Source organism: Sciurus vulgaris (genome assembly GCF_902686455.1).
Source record: "Sciurus vulgaris genome assembly, chromosome: 7".
In the NCBI taxonomy this organism is placed as follows: domain Eukaryota; kingdom Metazoa; phylum Chordata; class Mammalia; order Rodentia; family Sciuridae; genus Sciurus; species Sciurus vulgaris.
Window position 1 is genome coordinate 37,183,981 of NC_136467.1, and position 19,105 is coordinate 37,203,085.

General features: G+C 34.8%; 1 protein-coding gene across 4 annotated transcripts in view; it reads left to right on the forward strand.

Moving 5' to 3' along the window:
* The window catches only part of PTPRK (protein tyrosine phosphatase receptor type K), a 561,297-nt gene that overhangs the window by 182,871 nt on the left and 359,321 nt on the right, over window positions 1–19,105 (forward strand). For all 4 annotated transcript variants that reach the window (XM_079148159.1, XM_079148160.1, XM_079148158.1 and 1 more), the window contains exon 3: window positions 17,194–17,465. In XM_079148159.1, coding sequence (XP_079004285.1) covers window positions 17,194–17,465 — 272 coding nt within the window. The remainder of the gene's footprint in view (window positions 1–17,193; window positions 17,466–19,105) is intronic.

Below are 19,105 nucleotides of genomic sequence, written 5' to 3' on the forward strand. Positions count from 1 at the left end.
TTTTTTTTTTTTTTTTTTTTTTTAATACGAACGGTTTTAGAAGTCTCCTTTGAATGTATGACACTTTTTTCCCTTGGTTCTACCATTTCAATTTCATTCACTATTCTGATATTTCACTTTATTCGAAATGTGGGGATCAACTTGAAATTTATAATATATCTTGATACAATTTATTATTACCTGCTTAAAACCTAGTATATAGGTGCTCAAGGCACAGTGTTGTAGGGCAGGGGTGTATCTGTTTTCTTGACTTAATATATTCAGTCTCAAAATCAAGATAAATAAACTGTAAATGGTGTTACTTCTTCTACTTAGTTATGGTTTACTAGATAAACACAATTGACCACTTCCACTGAAAATTTTACTTAGAATTTGCTTTTAAACTTTGAGAGAGATATCTATCTTTGAGTATATCTATCTTTGGAAAATTTGGGCTTAGTCCCAAGTAGAGACCATCTTCATATTACTAATCATTTGTTACTTGGTTTTTGTATATTCCTGTACATTCCATTGTTTCACAAATAATTTGAGGTGGTCTCCCTGTAAGACAATTACATAAATAGCAATGAGTTCTAAATAAGGGGAACAAGACTAATGCACTGTAAGAAAGCAAATGTGATTATAAAATAAAGTGTGTGGCAGATAAACCTGAATTTTCCAGCTAATAAAGTTTATGTTACTGTTCTAGTTGACCTTCAAATTAGATGCTCAGTTTCTTTGTAAACAACTTGAAAAGGAAACACAGTCATTTTAGTTTTTTACTTTACAAATCCTTTCCTAGTATCAAGTTCTAAAGCTTCAGGCAAAGAGAAACCATACAAAATAATGATGGCTGTTCACTCATCTTTATTAGGGGAGGGGTTCTGAATCTTCTAAAGAGATGTTCAGAAAAACAAGTTAAAACTCAGGTATTTGTGCAGAGTTTAAGAAAATGCTGAAGTCAATGAGAAGTTTTCTTTTTCAAAGTTTGGTAGTTTACTCGCACTTCAGAAACACTGAATCAGGAGTTTACCCTTAAATTGTTTCATCCCACAAGGAATTAACAGAGCATACTTTCTTGCACACTTGGAGGTTTTAAAGGTAAAAGAGTTAGTGCTTACCATTTGTTGGGTCTGCTAGAACGAGGGGGATTCCATACCAAAATTAATGTCCTGGGACTGGTGTCTGAAAGAAATATTCATCACCAGAAGTTTTGAAACCTATCTGGTTGCCATTTTTATCTTAGGAGCCAGATTGATTGCCTCCGGTAGTTTGGACCAGTGAACTCTTAGCTAATTTTACTAACTTGATAGAGAATCAAGAAATAGTTTGTACTTAGACAGAATGACTTATTTTAATAGGTAGTTCTAGCCACTGGACAAATTGATCCTTCTTGAAGGTCGTCCAAGCAAATCTACTAAGTTTGTTAAACAATTAGTTTCCAAGTCCCTGCATCTTTCTGTATGCTCTGCTCTTTGAAGACTTGTATTTCTACCATTCTTTTCTGGTTCTCTTTTGGAGGGCAGTGATGGTAGTAATTTTGAACTTTTAATTTAATCCTAATATTTAACCTGGGCTACTAGAATGAAGGGTAACACCACTTCTTACATTTTACCCTCTTTCTATCATACCTGACTTATTCCTGGGGTCATTTTTACCCATAACAATAGAGCCCCAGGCCCTGTGGTATGCTGGTGCACCTCAGGAGACCCTCTCTAAATCTAAGGAAGTCATTAGACTCCAGGCCTTCCTGGAAGCCCAGCAGGAAGTTTGTCTCAAGCAATTTATCACCCTGAACTTCTTTGTTAGATTCTCATTTATTTACTTGTTGTCTTTTCTTAGGTATAGTAAGATATTTTTGTGTTTTTCTGTGTTCCAGGAAGCAATTTTAGGCCAAAACTACTGTGGAGAGGGTAATCACAATTGTGTTTCAATCACAATTAGTTCCAATTTTGCCTCTCCAGATTCATAAGTCTGTTGTAGCGTCTTGTCAATTTTTTCTTCCCCAGAACACATTGTCTTTAAATTGAATGCAGATCAGGATAAATGTACAACATGCTCAACAGGGAATTTTGGTTTTGTATTTGAAAGAAATAAATCAGAAGATGGCTGTTTAGATTCAAGATGTGTTTCCTGAGGGTCAAGAGGTGAATATGTTTGTGATGCCCAAAGTTGTTATGTGTGCTTATGAGGACAAGATTAAACGACTTTTATCCAGCTGCAGACAGAACCTATTGTGGGTTCTTGGAAGTTACCCAAATTGTTAATCAGTTTTGGAATAACATTTTGGTAAGAAGTGGTAAGAAAATTCTTAGTTATAAAAGCCAGTTGCGTATAAGTTAGAGGTTAAGAATAAATTTCATTTCCTTGTTCTCTGTAGCATTTCTATCATTTCAAGTTGCAAAAAAGTTTATAACCAGATTGCTACATGTCATGTTCCATCGTAACGTATAGTGCAGCATTAAGTTAATAAATACCCTTTTATTTATAAAATATTATAGATTCTTCTGAAAAAATTTTAAAGAGTGAAACTCATAATGGCTCTATGGGATTTATGTGTGTAAATACATAGGCAGATGATTCACAAATGTTTATAGTGAAGATCTTTCCTCTGAGAAAATTTCATATATCCATGTCATACTTGATATCTTCTCTTGTGTGTCTCAGCAAAATTAAAGCACCTCTTTCCTTAGATAGTATTTGTTATTCTTTTTGGTGGTCTTTCCTTTATTTGGTGAATTTCTTGCTATATGATTTCTTATGACTTAATAAGGAAATAAAAAACTCAATTTTTCAGCTCTTCTTAAAGGTAGGATACCCACAGGCCATTAAATCACCATTTAGACCTCTTGCAGGAATTTGATTAGGAAGCTAATGAATAGTGACAGAAGGCATCATAAAGAGTTCCTCCTATAGGAGTGGAAGTCTAGATGTGTGTGTAAACACCCAGAGAAGAATTTTTATTAAACAGATTTAATTTTTTTTTAAATTTCATTTTGGGATACATTGTTGAATTTATTGGTAAATGAACCAGAGGCTAAAAATCACTATTAAAGAAAAAATACTAAACATTATGATGACATTGATTCAAATAATTTTTCATTGTTATCATCAGATGATGAAGCAAATGATACTTCATCTGTTAGAAGCAGCGAAGTGTAGGACCTAACCTCTGCTTGTCTACAACATTAGAGGGGTATTGGAGTGTATTCTGATCATTCTCTCATCTTTTTAATATCCTTTAATTAGGCTTTTTCCCCTTTTCAAAAGCACAGTGGATCCTGCTATTTACATTAAAGAACATGAACTGATCTTTCACCCAGACTTGTCCCACATCCAGTATATTGGGTGCAGAAAATGGCAACAATATCTACTTGAATATCCAGAAATACAGTTGTACATTCTGGATACCTATTTCTACACTGATATGCATCACCAGTTGTTCTGTTTTTACCTCCCACATAGATCTTTTACAGCTGGATCATCATCTTTACCATCTACTCCCATTATTAAGTATGATTTTTCCCAACTTGAATACTATTGCTATTTCCTTTCTGGTTTCCCTTATCCATTTTGCTCACCTCCCCATATCACTTCTGAGCCAGAGTCATTTTCCAAAATGTAAATCTCAACTTTCATCTCCCCCAGCATAAGTCTTTTCTGTGCCTTCCTATAAAATTGAGGGTAAAGACAAAACTCCTCACCTTTGTGGACATAGCTCCCTTGGTCTGTGTACTTTCTAAATCTCCATCCTCAACTCCCAGATTTTCTTCTAGGCAGCCAGACTTACAGTCTCTGTATTCATTATACCTGGCTCTGTCCCTGGTCCTTTTCACAGTAGTTTCTTCTGCTGGAAATATCTTCATTGTTTTGTTTCACTAATAGCTCTCTTCGATTCTTTGGATCATAACCCAAGGATCACTTTCTCAGGAAGCTCTTCAGGTTCTGCCTGATGTAGTCATGTGCTCCCCTTATATTACTTTATAGCCAACCTGTTTTTTATCCAGGTTATCACACTTTTATTTTGACATATATTTCTTTATGCTTTGATTACCTGTATGATGTACGAGGCTTGTGGAAGAAGCCTCATGAAGGAAAAGGACCAAAATGGCATTTGTTAGAGTACTTTTATGTTTAATAGATTTTCAATACAATTTAAAAACTTCTTTTCTTTGATAGGCAGCACAGTGTAGATACTAAAGAAAATTGTCCTGCTAGATTTGGATTGAATCCTGAGCAAGTTACTTCACCACTTAAACCTCAAATTTTTGGAGTATTCTTTGTATTTAGAACTTTATGTATTTAGCAGCTTTCACAATAGAAGTCTGGATGAATCAAATAAGATATTTGATTGATGTAAGCTGCTTTATTAATTCACCTAAGCCCCCCTCATCAACTTCACTGCTGGAGTGTCTTCCACGTGTAGATCACTGTGCCGAAAAGGCTAATGGGAGGTAATAGCCCTTAAGAAGTTCAGTACTGAGTTTGGATAATTCTATAGTCTGTAGTGATAAAAGGTAAAGAATGTAATATTTGTTACCTAAAAAAGTGTGTAATTGAACATAAGAATTCATAGAGAAAGATCAAAGTTCCCTGGGAGAGAAAAAGATAATACAAACCTTTCAAGCAAACAAAGGAGTATGAATCAAGGCAGAAATGCACATTGTATCATTATGAACTAGGAACCTAGGAGTTCTTACTGGTGGTTAGTGCTCATTGAGCATTGTGGAGGTTCATAGTCCAGGTTTGTGGGGATGCTGAGTGTCACGTGTGTAGTTCTTACTGTGCCCAGACATGCTGTTAATTGCTTCAGCCAAGAGGATTGTGCTATTTGTTTCTGGTGAACATATGTTACTGTTAAGTAGGCTACTCACTGTCAATTCTTGATAATTATCAACTTCAGTCACTGCTGGTAGGATTGTGTCAAAGCAATTCTTCCTTTTTAGGTTACCCAGCCAGTTCTTGGAGACACTTGATAGTATTGTAGTTAGAAGGAGACAATGTCAGAGCCATATCCTTTCTTATGGTTATTCTCGCAAGAGGTAAATCCGATCTTATTTCTTTGATTCGAGTTTCCATTTAGCTGATGAATACTAATGAATCCTGAAAGCGTATCTCAACAGTAGACTGAAAGAAATGAAGTCAACTTTTCAAAAATCATTCCGTTCCCCCTTCCCTTTCATAAGAGAGAGACTTGGGAAAAGTGGGTAGGGAGACACCTGCACTTGATTGTTGGTCAAAGATCCAACTGCTACTTGTTTTGGCTGAAGCTGTTTTCTATTTTAGTTTCTACAGTACACCCTAGAGGAAAGCCTTAAAAAGTTAGTGTGGGAACTGCAAGTCTACAATTTCTCAGTGTTTGTGTTCACCCATTGAGTCTTAAGTTAGCATTTATGAAAACATTGAAGTACAGTCCTTACTTGCTCACTGGGCAAAAAAAGCACAGTTGGAATGGAGGTCACTTGATCATGCAGCTTTTCTGGTTATGTTTAAAAGGAATGTTTTGTTGGAGGAATATCCTTGGGTGATTGTGCTTGCTGAGAGGAAGTTGAATCAATTGCTGAAACCACAGAAGTATTAGTGTGCTATTCATAAGTGACAAGGTATGTTGAGGCCATTATTTTCCTTTTCTTTAAAGTAGTAACTGGATTGGTGGCACAGGAAGTAGAATAATTCATCCCAGAGAACAATGGTATGATTCACCATTCCAGTTTAAGTATTAGGAAATACTAATTCCAAAAGAGTTGCCTTAAATTAACATTAGGTTTATAAGATTTTAGAGGAAACTCAGTCTTCTTTTAAAGTTTATATCAAAATCTTGACTTATAGGAAAAAAATTATCCTGTTGCTAATTGCAGTAATCTCAACATTTGAGATAATGGTACTATGCCACTCTCTTTTGCTTCTGTCTTTCCGTGACCTCAGTTTTCTTTTACCATATTTGAGTGGGTGATAAAACTTGTATAAGAGATAGAACATGAACATGGCCCCATTTTGTCCACTACTCAGGTCCTTGCTCTTTCTTCATGTCTTCCTAGACCTCACATTTTAAAGTGAAAGCACAATCTTATCTCATCTTCTCTTCCAGATTGGTCTTTTTAAATTTCCTTCTATTCAGTCTTTTATATTTTTTGTCATCTATTTGCTTGTATTCTCTTTGGCTTTTCTTTTGATTGTTTTGGGGCTTCTAACATGGAACTGTTAATCCAAACAAGCAAAGAGATTCTTGGTTTAGGTAATACTTTGTAAGTGAAAAACAAACAAAAAAAAAAAAAACAAAAAAAAACCATGTTTTTACTTTGATAGTTCCTACTTTTGTAATCCGCACAACAGTCCTCTCAAACAGTACTTTTATTATATCCAAGACACTTATCTTTTCTGAGTCTCAGATTTTCATCAGTGAAATGGTAGAGAGGAGAGGCTGACTGCTGGGGTGGGTGGTAAGTGGCAGAGACTGGCTCTTACATCGAGTCTCCCCTCAATCCGAGCCTGAATTCTTAACCTCTTTATAAACAGGAATGTGCTTTCATTTGAATAACAGTGACATATATGCTTATTTCCAATGTGTGGATATTTTATGAAGTGTTCTCTATTGTAATCAGCAACTTCAATGGTTCTTAGAGTTTACTGAAGGAAGAGTTTGCTTCTTTGGTTGGGAGTTGCGCTGCACCTGGGACCTGATCATACTTGAGCCTGAGAACTCAGTTATGAACTTTAGTTAGCCTGAGTTCTTCTCTGATTGGTTATTGTTTGCCATTTATTTTTTCTGGCATAGTTCCCATTATTACTAGGGTAACAACTGAGTAGTTAATAATTGTTACTCACTTTGAATCCAAATTAAGGCCTTGTTGTTCTCTACTATATGAAAGTAGAACTTTGGTACCTTCAGATATAATATGACTACTGAGTAGAATGTTTTGACTTTAGGAATACTGCTTTATATGGAAAATGTGAAAGCCTTGTATATTCACTCTTTACTAACCTTCAGCTCTGGCCTCCATTATTAATAGGGTTGCCGTGTATCCAGATGACGGGATGGAATCTTTGTATGATATTTAATCTTGAGGCATTTTCCAGGGATTGCTGCTGTGCTACCTTTTCTTATCTTTCCTTGTTCATTGCAATCTGGGTTCCTTTGAAAAGGCAAGTGATGATTGCAAAATCGGCTGCAGGACAAAGACTGCCTTGCATTGTAGGGTAATGCCACTCTGATGATACTCTCTCAAGTTGCTTTTCATTTTAGCAGCTACTTTTCAAAACATCTCAGTTCTGCCAAACATAAAAGCTGTGCAGGTTGGAGAGCCATAGCAGCATGTTGGGGTCACAGATACTGTAGAATCTTACAGTAGGCATTCTTAAACTTAGATCTGTGAGTTCTTTAAATTTTGGGGGTGTGTGTTTCTGGGTTTGGGGTGGAGGGAAGAATATTCTAAATTTACATAAAGAGCAAGAAAGGCAGGGTTAGAGAAGAACCAAAAGGAAAGAGCTCAGGAAGAATTTGACTTAGTGGGACAAAGGAAAGAGTAGAGGAGGGAAGGGTTAAGAAAGGTTGTGAGGGTTAAGGGCCACAGAACTAGAAATTTCCATGTCTTTAACCTTCGAAAATGTTCGATTCACACATTCCTTCATATGATGGTATTATGTGGTCCAGAAAGGAAAGAATATATCCAAAGGAACAACTTACTGAGGACTTACATAATTTCTCATGTGTACATCAAGGGGGGTAGGTCTTTTAAACTTTAACTTTTTTGTCCTCTTTTAGGTTATAGCTCTTTATATTAAATGTTTGCTAGTAAATCGACTGTGTAGCTTCCCTGTTCTGATTGGTCTCCGAGTATATCAGGTGGTTGCTGAGAGAACAGGGCTATCTTTTTGAGGGAGGATGTTCCCCTATAAATGAACCCCATGTAAGTTATTTAAAATGTGTTTAAAAGAGGTATATAATTAAGAAATATATAATCAGAAATTCAGAAACCATAGGTGAGTTACAAAAGAGAAAACTGGTTTCGGTGTGGAGAAAATAGTGAGGAGTGAGATTGGAGTAGGTGGTTTGTGAAGAGAAGTGAAAGGTAAATAACCAAAGAACCTTTGAGCAAGAGTATGCGGGAAGTGAATGCCAAGCACAGAAGTAGAAGTTTCTCTGTATACAGCATCTTCAGTGGACTTGAATAAAATTAGCCTAATGAAAATATTATGTTAGCCAGGCATGGTGGCACACCCCTAAAATTCCAGCTACTCTGGAGGCTGAGGCTGGAGGTCAAAATGTGAAGGCTAGCTTGGAGAATTTATCTGGACTGTGTCTCTAAATGAAAAGAGATATAGTTTAGTGATAGAGTGCTTGTTTAGCACACATGAGGCTAAGGGCTCAGTGTCCAGTATTTAAGGTGAATATTTTAACATAGTAATGTTATAAACACATATATGCAACATATAAAGTTTTAAGAATGAAGTATACAAACCTATTACAAACCTATTTATTTTTCACTATTTTCTTTGCTCTTAATTTTATTTCATATTTTGATGCTATTCCTAGAAGCTTAGCTTAAAGATAAGAAATTTATTAATAGAATAAATTCATAGGACAGTACTTCTGCATCTGTAGATGAGAGAAGGATGTTTAGGAATGTGGGACTTGTTTCTTTGGCCATTCTTTTTAGTCAAAGTTGCCATTTAGTGTAAGTACTTTCTGCCTCTCTCTCTCTTTCTAAGCATTCAAATAAGAAATACCTGATTTTTGTATTCTGTCTGTGTGTGTGTATGTGTGTTTTAATGCCATGATGCTGTTAATCTGTAGGATGGAAAGAAAATTTATTTTTCAAAGACCAGAACTCTATATTTATTTACATAGTATTTCTCGTTTCATTTGATCTTTCTTATGGAAGACCATATTCTTAATCTCTTTTTAAATAGATATGTACAAATCTAATTCTTAGTCATTATAAATCATTCAGAACAGGTAAATAAGGAAAATAACAAAAACAATTAGTGTCCCCCTCATAATACACTATTAACATTTTGTTACATATTTTCTATTTATTCCAGACATATTTGCATATTCGTGTGTGTATCTAAGTGAATACATACACATTTACAAAATATATTTGATGTATATTTTTATAAATGACTATAATATTTTCTGACTTACATATTTATATTGTAAATATCTTCTGTGACATGTTTGTAATATCATTCTAAATGACTGCATGATTATTCATCAAATTGATTAACCAAAGTTTTAAAAACTACCTATTGTTAATATTTCAAATCCATTTTTTTTTTTGTCATTTTAAACAGTAGAATGTTGACGTGAACATCTTTTTTAGCCATATCTTTGTGCATTATACGTGATTACTTACCTAATACATATTCTTAGACTTGGAATTACCAGATCAGAGAGATTATATTTCTTTACATGTTTTGATCCTTTTTTTTCTTTCTTCTTCTTTTTTTTGTTTCCGGTTTTCTTTGGGTGCTGGGGATTGAACCCAGGGCCTTGTGCAAGGCTTTTGGTTCTCATTGCCAAATTGCTTTCCAGAGAGTTATACTTTATAAAAAAATAAGCATGTATGTTTTTGTTCAGTATTTTGAATGATGTATTTGAAAGCTCATTGCTGAAGATTGTAATGAATGTTGGTAAGGCCACATTAAAGTGGTTATGCTAAGTAAATTATTTGGGAGTGAACACAGATGTTTCATTATTAAACTCTGGGATAGCTAAACTCACAACTAAATACAATTGAACTCTAATTAGAAATTTGAGGGATTAGTTATCTGAACTAACAATAGTAAACAATTAGTAAATAAGAATGATAGTAAATAAGCTTAAGTGATAACATAAAGATTGAGGGAAGTATGTATTATAGGATTTCTAGACTGTAGAGTTTGAGGGTCAGTTATTCTGGGAGACTGTAGAAAAAATAGAAGTTGGTAATAATTATGGGGTTCTTGATGTTTTTGGTGATGGGGGGAATCTCCTGTCAAACAGGCAGCTACATCCATGGAGCAAGCTGTGCTGAAGGCCATTGTATCAAGTCACTAGGCAGAAGGGCTTAGATGGCTTTTTGTTGCTAGTGCTTGCTTCTTCCTTTCCAAAACAGTGCAATAAATGCATTATTATTCCACAGCAATACAAGTCAGCATTGAAATAGGCCCTATAGCAGAAACATTCTACAGAAATGAATTATTGGCACTGTTTTTTTTTTAATTATTTAACTTGTCTTCAATGACCTTGAAATTCTGAAATAGTTTGGTTGTGCTTTTATTTTGTGTCTTTTGCTTTTCTAAAGATCAAATTGGTACAGCATACAAATGAATAGTTTAGTTTTTCCCATTTCTTTCATAAGAAAATTATTGTCGCTTAAAAGTGCTGCTGGCTGAAAATTGCTAAATGGTTTTAATGGTAAATATCATAATGTATAATTAAAGTGTGACATAAGGCATATTTTACTCCAAAATTTATTTTATAATAGAAGAAAATAAGTATTAGAGAACCAATAAATCATGTATTGTTTTTCTTTTTTTATTGGTTCATGATAATTATACATACTGTAATATTCTTTCATATGTACAGACCATAAATTGTTGAATTTTATTTCCCAGTGCCCGTTTTTTCCTCTACTTCTCCTCCCTTGAACCTCTTCTTTTACTGTACTGGTCTCCCTTCTCCAGTAAAACCTTTAGAGATCACTACTTTAAGACTGATAATCAGAAGCCATAATTGCAAATTTGTAAAAGTAATATAAATGTGTTACTGCCATAATGTGTCACTGAACAAATTGTTATAGCAGTGGAGGAAAAAGTCATGGGTTTGTGAAGAGCTAGGGTCCAATGTCCCAAAGTAACATATTTAAGATCTCAGGTCTTGTCTTAGTTAAGAGCAGTTATTGGTTTACTGTGCAATGGTGAATCTGAAAGACATCTTGCTAACTCAGCTATTGATTTTACTTTTTAAAATTTTTAATTAATTAATTTTTTTTGGTACTAAGGATTGAATCTTGGGTCAGTGTACTGATGAACTATGTCTGCAGCCTTTTTAAAAAAAATTTATTTTGTGACAGAGTTTCACTAATTTGCTTAGGGCCTTGATACATTCCTGAGGCTAGCTTTGAACTTGTGTTCCTCCTGTCTCACCCTCTCAAGCTGCTGGGATTATAGGTGTGCACCAACAGCTGGCTTAACTGTTGACTTTAGAATGTGCATCTAACCAGTTGGGTTAAGATTCAGGATATCCTATTTAAAAATATACAATCTTTCTAAAAATGTACATGGCCCATTTATTCTATTAATGTGTCATCTGAAAATCAAGGAGACAAAGGAATTTCAGCTTACAAGACAAGATGAAATCTGGGAAATTGAAGTAAATAATATCAGTTACTATTATATGTGCATTTTTATACCTGGACTGTACTAAAATGTCATATAAAATCTTCAAAAAAGCTCTGAACCATAAAGTACCACTCAATGGGCATTGGTTAGATTTGAAATTTAGTTTCTTACCTAGTTGAAGCCTTCCTCTCTGCTGTGATTTGAATCTGTTATTGGGGTTAATTGAACTATTTAGACTGGCATTCTTAATGTGCCATGGGCTCAACTTATGTTTTCAGGTGGGGATACAGAGGATTGATTATTTGCACATATTATGAGGAGAGGGTCAAGGATAACGCTTCTAAACCTGGGTTTTATAACAACACACCTAACTGTGCTTATATAAAGACAAAATAAAATCTGTCCATGATAAACAAAAGTTAAAAGAGTTTACAAACAGAAAGCCTGCACTACAGAATATTCTCAACAAAATATTCGATGAGGAGGAAATGAAAAGCAACAATGGAGGTCAGCAAAGGGAGGAACTACCTTAAAGGAAAATTCATTCAAAGGAGAAACCAAGTCAAGTTGAAAACCAAAAATAAGCCCAAATGACTGAGAGTACAAATCATATCTCAATAATAACCCTGAATGTTAATGGCCTAAACTCATCAATCAAAAGATGTAGATTGGCAGAATGGATTAAAAAGAAAGACCCAACAATATGCTGCCTTCAAGAGACTCATCTCATAGAAAAAGATGTCCACAGACTAAAGATGAAAGGATGGGAAAAAATCTACCATGCACATGGGACTCAGTAAAATAGCAGGGGTTTCCATCCTTATTTCAGATAAGTGGACTTCAAGCCAAAGTTAGTCAGAAGGCATAAAGAAGGACATTTCTTACTGCTTAAGGTAGACACTAAATCCAAAAGACATAACGATCATAAATATTTATGCCCCAAAAATGGTGCATCCATGTACATCAAACAAATCTTTCTTAATTCCAGGAATCAAATAGACCATGACACAATAATTCTGGGTGACACCATTGTCACTATGGGATAGATCTTCCAAACAAAAACTAAACAAACCATGGAACTCAATAACACAATCAATAACCTAGACTTAATAGACATATATAGAATATTCCATCCATCAATGAGTGAATTCACTTTCTTCTCAGCAGCACATGGAACCTTCTTGAAAATAGACCATATGTTATGCCACAAAGCAGCCCTTAGGAAATGCAAAAAAAAAAAAAAAAAAAAAAAAAAAAAAAAAGAGAGAGAGAAACTGCCTTGTGTTCTATCAGATCATAATGGAATGAAATAAGAAATCAATGACAAAATAAAAAACGGAAATTACTCAACACCTGGAGACTAAATAATATGCTGTTGGATGAAGCATGGTTAACAGAAAACATCAGGGAATAGATAAATTCTTGGAAGTAAATGAGAATGACGATACAACACATTAAAATCTCTGGGACACTATGAAAGCAGTACTAAGAAGAAAATTCATTGCATGGAGTGCAGTCAAGAAAAGAATAAAAAGTCAACAACTAAATGACCTAACATTACAGCTCAAATCCCTAGAAAAAGAACAGAACAATACCAAAGGTGGTAGAAGACAGGAAATAATTAAAATCAGAGCCGAAATCAATGAAATTGAAACAAAAGAAACAATTCAAAAAATGGACAAAACAAAAAGTTGGTTCTTTGAAAAAGTAAACAAAATAGACAAACCCTTGGCCATACTAACAAAGAAGAGAGAGAAAACTCAAATTACTAAAATTTGTGATGAAAAAGGATATATCATGACAGACACCTCTGAAATACATAACATGATGAGAAGCTACTTTGAAAATCTGTACTCCAACAAAATAGAAAATACTGAAGATATCAACACATTTTTAGGAAACATATGATCCTCCCAAACTGAACCAGGAGGACGTACACAATTTAAACAGATCAATATCAAGCAATGAAATAGAAGAAGCCATCAAAAGCCTACCATCCAAGAAAAGCCCAGGACCAGACGGATTCTCAGCTGAGTTGTGCAAGACCTTCAAAGAAGAACTCATTCCAATACTTCTCAAAGTATTCCAGGAAATAGAAAAGGAGGGAATCCTACCAAACTCATTCTATGAAGCTATTATCACCCTCATACCCAAACCAGGCAAAGACACATCAAGGAAAGAAAAGTTTAGACCAATATCCTTGATGAATACAGATGCAAAAATCCTTAACAAAATACTGGCAAACAGTATCCAAAAACATTAAGAAGATAGTGCACCACGATCTAGTGGGGTTCATCTGGGGAATACAAGGTTGGTTCAACATGTGTAAATCAATAAATGTAATTCATCATGTCAATAGACTTAAGGATAAGAATCATATGGTTATTTCAATTGACACAGAAAAAAGTTTTTCACAAAAATACACTCCTTCATGCTGAAAACACTAGAAAAAATAGGGATAGTAGGAACATACCTAAACATTGTAAAGGCTATTTATGCTAAGCCCACAGCCAACATCATTCTTAATGGAGAAAAACTGAAACCATTCCCTTTTAAAAACGGGAACAAGACAAGGATGCCCTCTTTCACTTCTATTCAACATCGTACTTGAAATAGTAGCCAGAGCGATTAGACAGACTAAAGAAATTAAAGGGATACGAATAGGAAAAGAGGAACTTAAGCTGTCACTATTTGCTGATGACATGTTTCTCTACGTAGAGGATCCAAAAAACTCCTCCAGAAAACTTCTAGACCTCATAAATGAATTCAGCAAAATAGCAGGATATTAAATCAACACACATAAATCTAAAGCATTTTTATACATAAGCAATGAAACATCTGAAAGGGAAATTAGGAAAATAACTCCATTCGCAATAGCCTCAAAAAACAAACAAACAAACAAACAAACAAACAAACAAACAAACTTGGGAATCAATCTAACCAAAGAGGTGAAAGATCTCTACAATGAAAACTACAAAACATTGAAGAAAGAATTTGAGGAAGACCTTAGAAGATGGAAAGATCTCCCATGTACTTGGATAGGCAGAATTAATATTATCAAAATGGCCATACTTCCAAAGGTGCTATACAGATTTAACCCAATTCCAATTAAAATCCCTATGACATTTCTCATAGAAACAGAAAAAGCAAACATGAAATTCATCTGGAAGAACAAAAGACACAAAATAACCAAAGCAATCCTGGGCAGGAAGAGTGATGCAGGAGGTATCACTATACCAGACCTTAAACTCTACTGTAGAGCAATAGTAACAAAAACAGCATGGTACTGGCACCAAAATAGACAGATCAATGGAACAGGATAGAAGACACAGAGACATACCCACATAAGTACAGTAACCTCATAGTAGACAAAGGTGCCAAAAATTTACAATGGAGAAAAGATAGCCTGTTCAACAAATGGTGCTGGGAAAACTGGAAATCTATATACAGTAAAATGAAATTAAACTCCTATCCCTCACCCTGTTGAAAACTCAACTCAAAATGGATTAAGGATCTAGGAATTAGATCTGAGATTCTTCACCAAATAGAAGAAAAAGTAGGCCCAAATCTCCATCACATTGGCTTAGGACCAGACCTCCTTAACAAGACCCCCATAGCGCAAGAAATAAAAGCAAGAATCAATAAATGGGATAGATTCAAACTAGAAAGTTTTTTCTCAGAACAGGAAACAATCAATAATGTGAAAAGAGAGCCTACAGAGTGGGAGAAAATCTTTTCCACACACACTCCAGACAGAGCACTCATCTCTAAAGTTTATAAAGAACTTAAAAAACTTTACACCCAAAAAATGGTCTAAGGAAATGGGTAGACACTTCACAGAAGAAGATATACAGGTGATCAACAAATATATGAAAAAGTTCTTATCATCCCTAGTAATTAGAGAAATGCAAATTAAAACTACCCTAAGATTTCATCTAACTCCAATCAGAATGGCTATTACCAAGAACACTAGCAATAATAAGTGTTGGCGTGGATGTGGGGAAAAAGGCATACTCATACGTTGCTGGTAGAGTTGCAAATTGGTGCAGCCACTCTGGAAAGCAGTAGGAGATTCCTCAGAAAACTTGAATGGATCCACCATTTGACCCAACTATGCCACTCCTCGGTTTATACCCAAAGGACTTAAAATCAGCCTACTTCAGTGATGCGGACACATCCATGTTCATAGCAGCTCAATTCATAATAGTTAGATTGTGGAACCCAACCTAGATGCCCTTCAGTTGACGAATGGATAAAGAAATTGTTGTATATATACACAATGGAATATTACTCAGCCATAAAGAAGAATAAAATTATAGCATATGCTGGTAAATGGATGAAATTGGAAAATATCATGCTAAGTGAAATAGGCCAAGCCCAAAAAACCAAAGGCTGAATGCTTTTTCTGATAAGTGCAAGACAATATATAATGGGGGTGGGGGTTGATGGGGGGAAGATAACAATGAAGGAACTTTGGATGTTGTAGAGGGAAAAGGGGTGGGACGGGTGGGGATGGAAAAACAGTAGAATGAAGCAGACAGTATTACCCTATATATATATGTATGATTACATGAATGGTGTGAATCTACATTGTGCACAATCATAGAAATGAAAAGTTGTACCCCATTTGTGTACAACGAATCAAAATATGTCTGTAAAAAAATTTAATAAGAAAATGAGGGTACGTGTAATCTCCATCCTGATATGCAGAAAAAAAATTATATCCTAGGGAAAAACATTTTATAATAAAATTTGTGTTCTACCGGAAGTATGATAAACAGGCACATGTGTTTTTGGAGCAAGTAGCAGTGGTGATGAGTGTAGTGGATGAGACTCCATGGCATTATTTATTATGTGCCCTATTCTTGACTCTAAATAATTTTGACTTTAGCCCTCATAGTAACTCTACAAATTGTCCTTCTTCCATGAACTGAGGTTCAAAGTGGTTACTCCATTGCAAAATATCATATAACATGGATAAACAATGATCGCAGGGGCTGGGGTTGTAGCTCAGTGGTAGAGCACTTGCCTAGCATGTGTGAGGCACTGGATTTGATTCTCAGCACCACATATAAATAATAAAAAAAAAAAGTCCATTAACAACTAAATAAATATTTTTAAAAATGATCTTGGAATTAGAAAGCAGAAATGATTCCATTGCTATCACTTTTAGCCCATCTCCCTGCAATAAAACTGGTAGACCCTTTCTATCAGTCGGGTCAGTAGTTTATTAAATAGTAAAATAATTACTGCTTAATAAGACTAGGTAATTTTTTGAGTAAGATCTGGATTTGAACCAGGTTTCTTTTACCTGGTCTAGTGTATGTGTTTGATAGTGCCTCAATCTATTAATTTGTAAAATAGGGATAATTATATGTTGCTATGAATACTAAATGAGTTAATACAGGTGCATACTTTGAACAATGTCTATTATTTAATAAGAATGCAATTGTCTGTCTCCAGACATCATTACCCTATGTACATGTATGATTACACGAATGGTATGAATCTACATCATGCACAACCATAGAAATGAAAAGATGTACCCCATTTGTGTACAATGAATCAAAATGCAGTCTGTAAAAATAAAAAAAAAAAATTAAAGATAAAATATGAAAAAAAACCACCTAAGTGAATATGTTATGTAGATAGGTATCTCTTATATGCCATAATATCAGTGGTAAATAAAAAAAAAAAAAAACTTCTTTCTAAAAAAAAGAATGCAATTTTCTACTTACTGGATGGATGCCTTTCTATGACTCTGTTCTGGAAATGTGGTCTTTTTGAGTTGAATTTAAATATTCAGAACAGTGTAGCATCCTTTTATTGTTATATATTTCCCTTGGCTTACTGGTCTGTTTCTCTTTGCCATTTGTAATGTCGTTTCAGGTTCCTACATGGTAGTGGACTCCTCAGATCATGACCCTGGAGAGAAAGCCAGACTGCAGCTGCCCACCATGAAGGAGAATGACACTCACTGCATTGACTTCAGCTACCTGCTGTACAGCCAGAAGGGGCTGAACCCTGGCACTCTGAACATACTTGTTAGGGTGAATAAAGGACCTCTTGCTAATCCAATTTGGAATGTGACTGGATTCACTGGTAGAGAGTGGCTTCGGGCTGAGCTAGCAGTGAGCACCTTTTGGCCGAATGAATATCAGGTAATTGTCTGTGCTTTTCTGTTTTATGCTTTAATGTTTTGGATCTCACTGTACGTGGAATACTTAGATGAAAATACTAGCTCCATGGTAAGAGGGAGTTTGTCCCTTGCACTTCTTTGTACCCCCCTGCATGAAGAGTTTGAGTGAGTTGGAGCAAAACCTTCCAACTGAGAAAATATTTCTATGGAAGGAAGAAAGTAGGTCCAGCTCCAAAATTGGTCATTTGCTTGGCAAAGAGCTGCTTACTGACAGATGTATTTCTGTGACTCTTTTCAGAAAGAAATAGCCTTTTGATTTGACTGTAATAAATTAGATTGTGTTACTGATTTCCTGAAAATAACATTTTGGAAAATAAACATGAAATATTATTTTATAAAATATGTTATCTTGAGGGAGAGGCATTTTGGTTGTTTATTATATTGTCAGTTAGATGGAATATTAAAATAAGTAAAATTATAATAACAAGTTGCCCACAATGTCTCTGGATTTTTCCCCTAGAAATACTTAATCTGACTATGACTAAGTAGGCACTGAATAGTGTCAATGCTTATTTTATGTTTGTGTGACTGAGGTTATGTAGTTTAAAAGATGTCTGTCTACTATTTTAGAGAGTTGGTCAGTGAAACTTATTGTGAGGTTCAATGCCTGAAAACAGACAGTTATCTCTTGTACAGACTCATTTTTCTTGTGCATGTTAGACTTTGATATTCAAACTTTTAGAAGACTTCCCTATTTGTAGTTTAATATAGAGTATAATGAGAGTTCATTTATGTAAAAGCATATTTTATAATAGTGAGTAGTATATAAGGTAAAAATAGCTTCATTTTTTCTTATTTAAAAATGAACTCTTCAGGTTAGGCTTGTTTTTGTTCCTGAAGAGAAAAAATACATGACTTTGTCTTACTTGTTTTTTCTTGAGTTGATATTTTAATTGTATTAGAAAGTCTCTTACATCATAGGCATGGTTCCAGTTAAGCTTCTCATTTTCAAGTTATGTGTTTGATGAGATTTCAATAGAGTTTCATTAGGTAGAGTTGATTCTATTAATCCTGAACAGATGGATGTTTCTCTTCAATGTGGGAGCCATGTGCTTTTTTACGGCCCACGACTTCCTAAGGGCTACATATATGGTTGTCGGGTGGGGGTTGTTTGTGAGCATGTGTCCCTGCTACCGAAGCATTGACTGAAAGGGGAAGGGATAGCTGTCTTCGCTGGATCACCTCACACGGCTTTATCAGTATACTGATTTCATGAGAATCTGTCATTAGAGCTCAACATAACACCAGGAAGAAGCTCTGATTCACCAGAATAAGACTGTCAGCACATTCATCCTCCATAAAATAAAGTAAAACTCCAAATAATGAGTTAATCTAACAATATTATTATTACATATGGGTTCTGGAATCACATAGCCAGTATTCAACTCTGTATTTGCCCTTATCTGCTATCTGGGCAGATAATTCTTTCAGGAATCAAACTCTTAATTATTCCTTAAAAACAACAACAGTACAATATGGTAGTAAATTTCGATATATCGAACAGTTGACTTATTTCCCTTCATAATTAAGAAATGATGTATATATTTTTATTTATTCAAAAACTTTGAAGAGCTCTATCATTAATATTTGTGGCACAGATTA